Here is a 12,690-nt window from a genome sequence, read left to right on the forward strand (position 1 = left end):
CCGACCCCTGAGGAATGTCGCTTGTTACTGGTCGGTTTCCCACAAAGTGGGTAGAGGACTGAAACTGAAAAGAGGAACCGGTTGGAAAAGGTGCTGTGCACTGGGGTTGCACCAAATAGAAAATTCCTGCTTTTTTTGAAGATGCATCCCCCACAGTTTGTGGGTCCATTGTGTTTTGGGTACGGCCAGTTCGTTATCTAGGCCATCTGGCTTAGCAGCTAAGGCTGTCTGTGCTAGATAAACTGACACATTTTGGAAAAGCCTCTATATGTGCTGCAGGCTTGTGACCAGTGTCCTTTTGAATTACTCTCATTCCAGCCCATGGAGTGTTACCCTTGGCATGCTGTCAGGATATCACCATCTCTTGCTGGCTGAGTTCCTGCTGTGCTTTTGGCGCTGGGTGGCTTGCAGTCTGCCCAGGAAAAGCTGATGCAAATTGGAAAGGGAAAAGCACTAAGCAAGCAGCAGTGCAAACTTTGGGCATGATCACTCCAAGCCAGCCTTAAGAATCTGATGGGTTTTGTGATGCTGTGGGGGTGAGCTGATATCCCTCCTGTGCTGCCTGTGGGCTGGGAGCTGCTGTAATACTCCATCAGGACTCCAGAGCTGGGGGAAAGGGCTTGGGAGAGTTTAACTTGGCTCCTTTCCCTTGCTATCCTCTGCCCTTTTTGCCCTTTTTCTTCCTTTTTTTTTTTTTTTTTTTTCCCCTGACTCCGTTAACAACCTGTCAGTGATACAGCACTGAAGCAATTTGGAATTCATAATGAAGTGATTAAAAAACCAAGACTGACATACCATACAGTGTGCAGCTGTATTGCATATTTTTCATACCACAGACTGTTACTGCTGTTTAGTTTGTGACTAAAACTATAACATAAGCATGGCTAGTTTTTGCTTATGGGATCTTTGCATTCAGAATTTCCTGTGATTGGAGCAAGTACAGCCTCAACACGTCCGTATGATACGCACGCAGAGGAGTAACCATGTTAGTTTAAATGCTTTCTTTTGGGACAAAAAAAAGGAAGGAGGAAAATGATAGTACACTAGCTGGACATTTTAACATAGAAACACAACATACTTGCTTATGGTACTATTGACTGCCCTGGTCAAACAGCAGTCCTGGTAGTGAGGTGCTTTTCATAAAAATTTGTAGATATCTTGGAATGGAGGAGGTGGAGAAATAGAAACTTGTGTATGTGCCTGTCTGTATCTGCTTGTCCATGAGCCAGAGATTGAATTTTGTGGGCATTCAGGAATGAAATAGGCACTGCTGAAGGATAACGCTCTGGGTGGGTACCAGGAGAGAAGAGGGTAATTGCTGAAATTCGTACTCCCAAGTCCTGCCTGTCGTTAGGAAATTAGTAGTCCTGCCTTGCAACAACGCTATCGCTGCCTTTGAATTGGACGGGGACTAAAAAATGAAGAAAGAGCAAATGCTGTTGGCCTGGTCACCAAAAAAAGCCAGTGATTGGGGTAGAAGGTTGCCCTTTCCTCATCTGAAATGCTGCTCCTAACTGCAGGGTGCTGCTATATTCAGGTGTCTGAAACTTGAAGAAAGTGTGGCTGTCTTATTTTATGGTTTGAGCTCTAGTGGGTCACGAAAGCTTGTTTCTGAAGCTCATGAACAAAGTCAGGTTCCTGAAGATAGTCTGTGTAGGAGAATCACTTAATCCCTGGACGTGTGTAACCATCACAGTGATTTGGAGCAATTGGTCTTGTCAGTTCTGGGTTTTATTTGTCCAGTATTTTACAGCTGGTTTATTGCTGCGATATGGCAGACAATAAGACCGAGATAAAGCTACGATAGGAATGTTACCTGTTTTAAAACTGGCTGTGTGGTGTTAACCCTCCTCTTCCCTCTTGCAGGAACAGACTCAATGCTTCACGGGAAATAGCCCCAGTAGCCCTCCCGAACTGCCGGCTCATTAAAGGCATCGGTACGTGCTCAAAATAACTGAGTGTATTGCTTTTGTCCAGCCTTATTTTGGAACTGCTTCTTAAAGCCAACTTCCAAGCCAGATACAGAAAACGAAGTGCTAATTTCACTTTCAATTGTTACTTGGCCATTGGGGTAGGGAGAAAAGTATACTGAAAAAATAGCTAGTTGGGTACAATACTTTTTGCCTTTGGTATTTAATGTTTCTGTTCCTTTTCTTGACAATGAGTACCTTGCAAACACTTCTCCGGTGCTCAGCCACTTAGGAAATTATTCGGCTTTTAGATGAGGGTGTGTTGGCTCTTCAGTCAGATACCTGCAGGTGGCTGGTGATGTCTTGAAGATGGGACTTGCTGCAAGGGTGCAGGCTTTGGGAGATGGCCACAGGCATGTGGCTGCTAAATGCCAGCTGGGATTGCCTGCCTTAGCACCTTATTTTGTGGAGATTCAGGAGCGGGCTGGTATGGCGCCATGCAGACAGCAGGCAGGAGCTCCGGGCGGTTGTGCAATTCAGCTGTGTGGTTTCAAAGAGCAAGGGGTCAGATTTATCACCCTCGTCTGGTTTGCAAAGAGGTTTAACAGAGTGGCTGAAATGTTGACTTTGTACTCTGGGTCATGTGTTTAGCAATGTTCCTCTTTTTTTTTTTTTTTCCTCTCCCTTTAGGAGAGAAAACCAGAGTATAAAATGGATAGCTTTAAAATTGATTGGGGTTTTGTGTCTCCCTTTCCCCCAAGTTAAAATTTTTAAACTTAATACAAGATTAATGGCTGTGGGTTTTCTCCTCTTTAGTAATTTTGGAAATGTCTTGAATTCTGTTGAAATGTGCCTGGATTTTGCATGTGTAAAAAGCTGTTGGATGAGCTTTAAGAGCCTTGCCTTTGAGCTTGCTGAGTCACTGTGTTGGTTTCATAAATCTTGCTTTGTCCTTGTGTCAGGAATCAAACATCTTTGCAAAGTCAAATTACTTCCATGAATGAGTGTGTGCAGAGTTCCTTTGCCTGAGGTTACGGGCAGAAGGAATTGCGTTTGAAAAAACTTTCCAGGTTGTCTAGATTGAGCAGTAATTTACTCATACAAGGCTCTGAATAATGCTTGTTGGATGGTGAATCACAAAAAAATAATTTCTGAGTAATTCTTCTAAGCATATCACTACTGCAATCTTTACGAGACTTTTTGCAACGCGATTGCTCTGTTGAGGAAAGAGAAAAGCTGTAAATTGCAAATACAGTTGCGTTTAATTTCCAAACATTATTTCATTTTTGGTGCCTGACATTTACATGGAGATGAGGTGAATTCTGAGAACCCGGCTCTGCTCAGAGGCAGTGGTGGATCAATTTACAGAGCTTTGTTTCTGCTTCTTGCTCTGCTCCTGTAACACTGTCCCTTCACATGGACCTGTGCCGTTTGCCTTGCAAACCCTTTTGTTTGCTCCTCTCTAGAAAAATTTTTAATGCCACAAATTAATTCAGCAGGTCCGATGTGGCAGGACGAGAAATAAGAACGGATTTGTGCAAACTTAAAAGTTGTAATGTTCATGCAAATGTCTTTCAAAATTCATTTAATATGACTGGGGAGGTTCTGTTACTCAGGGAGACCAAGGAGCCCTTGGAGTCTAGATGCTGCCTGGGTTGCGCTATGCAGACCAGGAGTTCTGCTGTACTCAGGTCTGTAAGGTTGCTTCAGGGGTGACTTTGTGTAAGGATATCTTTCTACATGGACATCTTGGTCCTCCTGGGTCTTTTTCCTTTAAAATGCTATGATGAAGTTGAATATATGAGCTGTCTTTATTTTAATCTTTAAAACAGTCCTTCTGACCCCTTAAATGGGATGTAGGTAATGAGCTGGATCAGCTCTGAACAAAATAAACTATCCATTCTGTACATTGAAGAACAGGCCTCTGGTACAGTCTGTTGTAATGATGTTAAAAGTGATGCTTCCGTAGCAGAGGAAGCAAAGCCGGAGTAGATGGCAAAATTCTCTAGTGGGTCCTTTTCTTTTCTGAACAATTTCATCCTTTCTTTGTCTCTCTTTTAAGTCTTTGATCTCTTCTGCTTTCCAAATATTGTGCAATGTTAGCACAGACGCAAACATTGACCAAACCAATAAAAAACTTCAGCTTGTCCGAAACCTCATTCACAGATATGTTGGAAAGGCTGTTATCTGTAGAATAAACAGCATCTTCTGAATTATATGAGTGTCTACTCACGTTACTGATTTATAATAAACTAACTGTATATCCTGAACTTTCCTGAAGTTCAAGAAGCTACTATAGAAATTGCTGGAAATAACTTGCATCTTGGAACAATTCATGAGATACAGGTGAAATAGTTGTTTGCTTTTGGACATGAAATCCAGGTGTTGTGTTTGCTTTGTTGGTTGCATCTGCAGAATACATCATACTAAGATAAAGAACCAAAAAAGTCAGCGTTTTCAGGGCAGGCAGTAATTTTTCTTGATAACTTTATTTTTTGTTTAGAACTACTTATTCAAATAATCCCATGGAGAAGCTGGGCTCGGTGGTACAACTAAGCAATATAGTGGAGGTAACTGATACCTAATAAATCAGTTCCTAACTCTCCTGCCCATACGGTGCCTTCGACAACAGCCCAGAGCCCTCCAAAACGGGGTCCCGCCGAGGGGCCCAGCAGCACCCCTGCGGCTGGCTGGGTGCCTCCAACCCCTCCTCGAGCGGTGCCGGCTCAGCAGGATTGTGCCGAGTCAGCATTTCACTGCTCTCCCGACAGCGCTCGCTCTCTTCCACACGTACCAGCACCTGGCTGAGCAGTGGCCGGGCAGTTTCTTTCAAAGCAGTTGGGTGCAGGGCGCTCATTACATTCCTTCCACCAGAAACTTGTAGTTTTTAATTATCTGCTCCTAATTAGCTTGCTCATCTTTTTGCTTGGCAGCCTCGCTCATTCAGTAGCGATGAATGATTTTATCTGTGTTTGTTCACTCACCGCCATGCTCTGCCAGCAAAAGCTGTCTGTCCAGCTCACCTCACCGTGGTAATCGAGCCTCTCCACATTTATTTGTGTCGTTATCTTTGCAGCAATCCCGGGAAGTGGGGAATCACTGCTAACCACATCTTATAATGAACCCAGGCTTGGAGAGACTGAGGAGCTTGTTGCTTAAACCAGAGCTGAAAAATCCAAATTCAAAATTTGAGGCTCCACATGTCCCTGGGCACATCAGTGCAGACGTCTGCCTCCTCCCTGAGCCCAGTCAAAATTCAGAACAAAACCTGGGAGGTGGGGTAGCGGGCTAGCTCTCCCCAAAACACATCTTCAGACCTCGTGCTCTTCAGCAGGCGGGATGCTCCGCTCCTTAGGGTAATGGGTGGAGCAGGGGCTTCCTGAGGACGAGGAGGAGCTGTCCCCTGTCCCTCCAGGTGAAGCCCTGCCACCACGTCTCCCCAGGGCTGTACTGAGGAGGAACTTACCTGCACAGGTGAGTTTGGGGATCTGGTTCTTCCTCACATGGCTTCCAGATGAAGCCCAGCCAAATGAGTGCTGGCATAAATAGGGGCTACATAAAAGCTAACAACAAACCCATCTGGAATTTGCAGGTGCTTCCCTTGGGAGACAGCTCCAAGGTGCCAGGGATGGTGTGACCCATGTAGAGTCACATGGGTGGTCTGTGGCCAAGCACTGGGGGGTGCAGAGGGGCAGGGCAAGCTGGGTGGAAAACCTTTGTTGGTGGCTGTTACAGAAAACCTGCAGAACAATTTCATACTTTAAGCAAACCCTCCCAGGTGGGTTTACTCCAGCCATTGCCTGGGAAGTGGCCTGTGGGAATGCTATTTATGCTGGTGATTCAGAGAAGAGAGGGGAGGCTTCTCAGGGGAGCAGTGGGAATGTGGGACGGCAAATGTCCTTCAGCATTGGACTAGAAGCTCTATGGAGAGTGCTTGATCAAAGCCTAAGGTTGCTCTAGTGTTCTTACTAAAGGTTTTTTGTTTTATTTTATTTTATTTATTTTATTTTATTTTGTCTTATTATTTTCCTATCAGGGAAAAATATTACAGAAACTAGAGGAACTGGCAATATTGGAAATGATTACCCACAGTTAAAAGTGTGGTCTAATTGGGAAAGCCCTTTGCTGTTAAAGGTATAGCAGGTTCTCTGTCACTTGAGAGCTTTAACTAAATATTTGGCACTCCATCTTAGTGAAGCGGCCCAGCTCAACCAGGAGAATTAGTGTGTGCAATTCCCAGAGCTGCCTTATGCAACCGTGCAGGTTGATTGATGGGAACGGTCCTGTCCTAAAAATCTCATTGGTGCTAATTGCTTTGCTGCAAAACACAGTTATCAAAAGTGTGTGATTCATCCTGTGCCATCCCAGGGCACACAGAGCTGGGCGGGAGACTGCCCAGCCAGCACGGGGGCACTCCTAAGCCCCCAGAAAGAGGTGAACCCTGGTACTGTTTCCTAACTTGGTCTGCAGTTGCCTTCAGCTCCCACTTTTAATGCGATGCGAACTTCTCCGGTGAATTTCATTGCTTGTGCAGTCATATCACAAGAAAGTGACATTCACGAGAGTTGGAATTGTATTAAAAAGGAGTTTTTTTCGATAGGAAATATTTCATGTCATCTGAAAAACCCTGTTTATCTCTGTCTTACAGAAACCGGTTCAGAAGACATTGACATACTTCCCAATGGACTGGCTTTCATCAGCTCCGTAAGTGCTCATGCCCCCTCCCCGCGCAGGGGCTTGCCTGCTTCCTTAATTACAGAAGCCATAGATGGAAATTGCAGGATGGACTTTTTTTTTCTCCAAGGCTGGCTGGCTGGCTCCATAGGGACGGCCCAGACTTGTATCGGCATAGCTGGCCTTTCCTTCTGCTTGAGCAAGCGCACTTCTTGACACGATACGGTGGTGATGGCTCTGACACATGTATCCTATTGCACTGGCTTGTCTGCCCATGTAACCTTGAATTTCTTTCCTGCTGCTTCCTTGAAATGTTGAAATGTCGAACCTCTCCCTTGTTAAGAAGGTGTGTTAATTCCCTATCTTTAAAAAAAATCAGATTTGTGTGTTGATTTTGTTGTTACTGATTTTTTTAGCCTTTAGGACACAGCTTTTCTTTGCAATCAGGATGGCTAGAAATTATTTGCTAAACCAAAAGCTGATATTTTCATCTGCGTACTCCTGGGACACCTGGGGAACGATAACGTTGCAAAATACATGCCAGAAGATGTGAGCTGCCGCACTGCTGCTGTTCCCCATGGCTTTACCGCGTTGGATGCCTTCAGTGGTGCCGTGCTTGCAGTTTGTCCCCGCAGCGTGTCTGTTTGCGGGGCGGTTTGACCTAGGGGAGCACCCACCCAGGAGGTGGCCGCAGTGGGCGGCAGCGATGCTGTGGGTGTGACTCTTCCATGCAGCTTGCTCCCTCTGCACTGAGGTTAAGGGCTTGCCGGGGAGACCAGAGCCGGTCCCTCTACCTCCGTCACAGCATGGTGGGCTGAAGCAGAGTGACATCCAGATGTGTGCTTGCAAGCCTGAACGTCAGCCCTGTGATGCTTGCCTTTACCTCTAATCCAGGAATGGGTTTATGTTTTGATTTTACAGGGCTTGAAATATCCAGGAATAAAGAGCCTTGCACCAGATAAGCCCGGTGAAATATTTTTGTTGGATTTGAATGAAGACAATCCTAGAGCAGTGGAACTGAGAATCAGCCGAGGGTTTGATCTGGCATCGTTTAACCCTCATGGAATCAGCACCTATATAGGCAGAGGTAAAAAAGATCTTGAACTCGAGGTGGTGGCAAATCTCAGCCTAAATAGCACAAATAGAAATCCTGTTGCAGCCTTACATTGCACTCCCCAGTAGCCTAATTTTCATGCTTTTTATCGGGCTCTTTTCTAAATGTCATCTGCTAAAGCAAACACCTTTGAACATAATCTCAGGCTGAGACAGAAAGTTGTCCTATATACTGACAGGAAAGAAAGTGGGAAAAGGACTTGAAAACCACACAGTTTATTTTACCAATTTACATCACCTTGGGGTCAAGGGATTTGAGGAGACACATGCTTCACTGACTAGTAGTGGCCAGAATGAAGATTTTATGGCTAAGCAGTAAATTATCAAATCTCTGTAAGTTACCAAAATCTCTGGTACTCTGTAGCCAAGCCATGTTCTCCTCTCTAAGACACGTTCTCCTGCAGCAGGCTCCGAGTACCAGTAAACATCCTTCATGCTCTCCTTCCTCTCTTTTTCCCTGTCCTTTCACTGGGGATTTCAGCAGGGCAATTAGAAGTCTACAACTATTAAGAGAAAGAACCACTGCTGCAGCTTGACCAGCGTCTCCATACAGTCACCCTTTAAGGGAAGGTGTTGGAAAAATGGGTGGTGGCTGATGCAGGGTGTCACCAGAAGGGCTGAGCAGAAGGACTGCAGCCTTACTCAGAGTACAGGAGGTGGACCCTTTCTCAGGGGATGCGGCAAACAAAGCGCCCAACCTGGCTGGGCTACCAGCCCTCCTTCCCAGCTGGCTGTGGCTGTTTCCTGCGACTGGTCACTGTAGTGCATCCGATTGCAAAACCCAGTGGCTTGGGCATGAGGATGGAGCCATGATTTCTTTCTTCCTTGGTAGAAATAGCAAAAGCGTCGTTTACACAGCAGTTCCCTGTAGAGCCAGCCTGGGAGAGGAGTAGCTGGAGGTCTGGATCCAGTCGCAGTGACATCCCACATTAATTTGGTACCTGTCCTCCTGCCTCTGGAGAGCCACGAGACACATGCACCCAACCCAACGTGTGGTCTCTGCTAGAGGCTGCTTCAGAGCTGGGGGTGTTCAGTCACGCGACCTGTTGCAGAGAATTCATCTGTTGCCGTTTCTTTTTTTAAGACGACACCGTGTACCTCTTTGTCGTGAACCATCCCCATCAGAAGAGCACAGTAGAACTGTTTAAATTTGTAGAAGATGACAATTCTCTTGTACACCTGAAAACCATTCGACACGACCTTCTGACAAGGTATTGGAGCCAAATGCCGTCTTCCCTTGGAAGAACAGGCTGCTTTGGTAAAATCTAAAGTAGGATGATTTTGGTTTTAGAACATTATTAAGATGAGAGATTTTCTCTTTAACCAGCTTTCCTGTTTCTTTTATTGATTACTTCTTATCTGTGTAATCAAAACCTGTGTTTCTCCAATTTCTTCAGTAAATGAGATTTTTAATAGTTGTATCACTAAATCGGTCTTAAGTGCCGCTGTGATTGATGCCAGTGAATTAGCTTGACATCCATTTCTCCTTCTCTCATGTAACCCACTCTTAGGTCATTGCAGATACAAATCTAGATATTCTATTATTCTGAATTTGCAACACTGTAAAAATAAACATACTTTCTGCTTTTTTTTTTTTTTTTGCATACAAAATTTTCTTGGTCTGTCCTACTGCAAAATGATTGTAAGATAAACAGAGCCTGACGGATAAAGTTGTCACAACTCCTACCTGTTATCTGTTTTCCAGTTAAATGTAATCAAAAGAGAGAAAAAATTTCCTTGGACTTATGGGCAGGTAGCCAGATCTCTAGCTGATGCCCTATGGTGCTGTTCAGGTCTCAGCACTGCACACTTCTGGTTCATGTGAAAGAAAACAGAAGTAAAAAGGATCTAGACAACTCGGTGTCTATCTGAAGTACCATCTGTAATTGCAGCCCCTTTATGTGTATGGGATGACCACGTCCTGGCTGGATTCTGTGCAGTCCTACAATGGTCCTTCATACCTCTCTTCTCATTCTTTTATTGTTTTTCTCCCTCCCTTTTTATTTTTTTAGTGTGAATGATATAGTCGCTATAGGACCAGACAGCTTCTATGCTACCAATGACCACTACTTCTCCGACTTCATCTTGATGGTCTTGGAGATGTTCTTGGGTTTAACTTGGTCGAATGTCGTTTACTACAGTCCAAAAGAAGTTAAAGAAGTAGCAGCTGGGTTTTATTCAGCCAATGGAATTAACATTTCACCCGACAGAAAGTAAGTTTCTTCTTGCCTTAGATTTTTTTTAATCACACAAAAGAACCCTAAAATCCTAATCTGTATATGCGGTTCCTCTGTGGTCAGGTGTCTAAACTGGCTCATGTAAGGTCCTACCTGTACAACGTAAGTGATACGGAGGGTGTTAGAACAGAAGTTATGTGTCTCGGTCTTTAACTCAGCGGCAATGTTTGCTGCCTTGCGTGGTAGCTTACATGCATGAAGATCAAAGGTTGCTGCATTTTAACCAGCCAATACAGGAGTTTGCATATATTGCTTGCAGGGGTTAATGGGGTGGGATTTCTGCAAGTGAGGAAACGCTCTACAGTGTTAAAGCCTGTATGACTGAATTAACCAGCCCTGTGGTGTAGACAGGTGATCTTAAATTAAAAAAAGAGCGTATTTGTGGCTCTCACGATCCAAGGCCTTCTTCAGTGGCGTAATGGAAGAACTGCCACAGCGTGAAACTACATTAGCCTCTCAGCAGGTTGGCTTCCATTCAGTGCCCCGTGTGAGAACGGTGAGCTGGCATTCCTCATGGGAAGAGCTGGGCTTGCAGAGGAGGAACGGGCTGGTTTTAGTGTCTGCTTGCTCATACACATTGCTAAGAGGGGCTTTCTTTTGAAGGTACATCTACGTTGCAGATATATTTGATCATAATGTCCATGTCATGGAAAAACATGCAAATTGGAATTTAACCCACGTGAAGGTAAGGTGCTGCTGTTCCATCAAAAAGGAGCATATGTGAATTTTGGACAGATTAGTCCCCATGAATGCTTGAGATTTCAACCCGATAGTGTGTGAAGTTCTGGCCTGGGTGGCTCCTGCTGTGGGTTTGCAGAGGTGTTGTGCACTCTGTTATGGAGCTTCAGGTCATCCACCCTCACACCAGCAACCAGAGAGAGATCCTCGGGCATGCTCTGGAGCTGTGCTGGAAGCCTCGGTCAGGGTGGTCCAACCACAAAGCACTCAAGTGATCAGCACAGGTGTAGGTGTGGATGAGGCAGTGGGGAACCTCAGAGCAGCAAGCAGGCTTCTTATGGCACAGAGGGCGGGATGAAGCATACTAGGGGAGAAGAAAAACAGCATTGGGGGAGAAAATATTTCTTAAAAAAATTAGCCTATGTCGGGTGAGAGTCTTGGACAAGTCTCTTCATTATGTTATGGTTTGCTTCCACGACTTCTCGTAGCTTTAACTTCTATTTCTTGTTTTTCCTCCATGTTGGACAGACACTGCAGCTGGATACTCTGGTCGATAACTTGTCTGTTGACCCTCACACTGGAGACATCTGGATAGGATGTCATCCCAATGGGATGAAGATGTTCTACAACGATCCTGAAAACCTGCCTGCCTCTGAGGTGCCTTTTGGGAGACATCACTGGTCTCTTGGCTATGTCTGTACCAGAAAGTTGCTCTGTTCAAATCCCCCCGGTACAACTTTGCATTATGTAGAGAAGTGCCTGGCCAGCCTTCGTGTGAGCAAAGACTGAGCTGGCTTCCAGCTTCGGCTCTTGAAGAGGACATACTTGCTAACCAACACCTATTCAGAGCCTTAGGAAACAACAGTGTCCACCCAATAGCTCAGTCATTCCGGACGCCTCAGGCTGCTTTCTGTGCAGCTGTGGCTGCGCAATCTGATTTAGATGAACTGTGTTAATTACTGAGCCAGCACCTCTTTGTCAAATCAAAAATAATTGGGTGCAAAGCATGACCAGAAATGCTCACACTGGAATGAGTTATCAGTGCAAGTGGGATTCGTTGTAGGTGACACTGCAATTCCTCTTCCCTTCTGAAATCAATGAGGTGCTGGCATCAGTGTGTTAGTGGCTGTGAGCACAGGTGGCTGGTTGGTGTCTGTTTGGTTTCAGCCTTGTCTGAAGCTCCCCCTAAGACACTTCTCAAAATTATCATGTTTGGTAGCCATAGATTCATGATACTCGGCAGTTGTTTACTCCATCCAGAGAAAGCATGAAAATAAGACGATATGAAGTTAACTCTTAGGCTGGAACAAACTGTGCGCATTCCTAGTGCGGGGAATGACTGGCTTCCTTAGTTACTGAGGTGGAGTCTCTGGTGCACAACCACTTAAAAAAAAGAATCAATCTTGGACCATGCTTCACTGAAGCAGAATTTGTGGCCCTATCACTGGAATCACTTGGCTGCAGTTACCAGCAGCTGATCAACCTAACTCATTTAACACACAGATGTTCCCTCCATCCGTGGAGGATTTTTCACCTGCAGCTGTTTCACCAGATGTATCTCCCTCCTCTGGCAGGTCCTGCGCATCCAGAACATCCTCTCCGAGGAGCCTGTGGTGACGCGCGTCTACGCCGACAACGGCTCTGTGCTGCAGGGCAGCTCGGTGGCATCCGTCTACGAGGGAAAACTGTTCGTCGGCACCGTCTTCCACAGAGCTCTCCACTGTGAGCTATAGCTCCTTGCGGGTAAGATCTGCTGCAGCGGAAAGGATTAGATTCCTCGGGAACTCACTCAGTTTCTGCTAGATTTGCTAACAAGACTGTTCCAATAAAGGTTAACTAGAGTCATGGAAATGTATTTTAGCCTTCCTCCGCAAGATGAGAGTTTTCCGCAATAGTAAAGGAAATGGAATTGAAGGTGAGAAATTAGTTTATTTGTGTAATGTGGGGACCCCATGTCAGTAACAAAGGGCAACCTTGAAGTTCAAATTCGGATTACCGATGACTAAATTGTCAGACATTGAATTATCTGTTGCGACTGGATTTCTGGGGGGTGTGTGTTTCGTTCCTGCCCCTAAGAA

General features: G+C 45.2%; 1 protein-coding gene across 1 annotated transcript; it reads left to right on the top strand.

Moving 5' to 3' along the window:
* Nucleotides 1-1,670: 1,670 nt before the first annotated feature.
* On the top strand, nucleotides 1,671-12,459 carry LOC104508267 (serum paraoxonase/arylesterase 2; the record flags this gene model as incomplete). The annotated part of the gene is made up of 9 exons (XM_010149831.1): nucleotides 1,671-1,717; nucleotides 1,867-1,937; nucleotides 6,559-6,614; nucleotides 7,506-7,671; nucleotides 8,782-8,908; nucleotides 9,710-9,910; nucleotides 10,538-10,619; nucleotides 11,141-11,269; nucleotides 12,187-12,459. Coding segments are annotated over 9 exons (1,038 nt in total), but the record flags the coding sequence as incomplete, so codon positions are not given.
* Nucleotides 12,460-12,690: the final 231 nt, after the last annotated feature.

This window comes from Eurypyga helias, unplaced genomic scaffold, assembly GCF_000690775.1.
Source record: "Eurypyga helias isolate BGI_N326 unplaced genomic scaffold, ASM69077v1 scaffold14784, whole genome shotgun sequence".
Taxonomy (NCBI): domain Eukaryota; kingdom Metazoa; phylum Chordata; class Aves; order Eurypygiformes; family Eurypygidae; genus Eurypyga; species Eurypyga helias.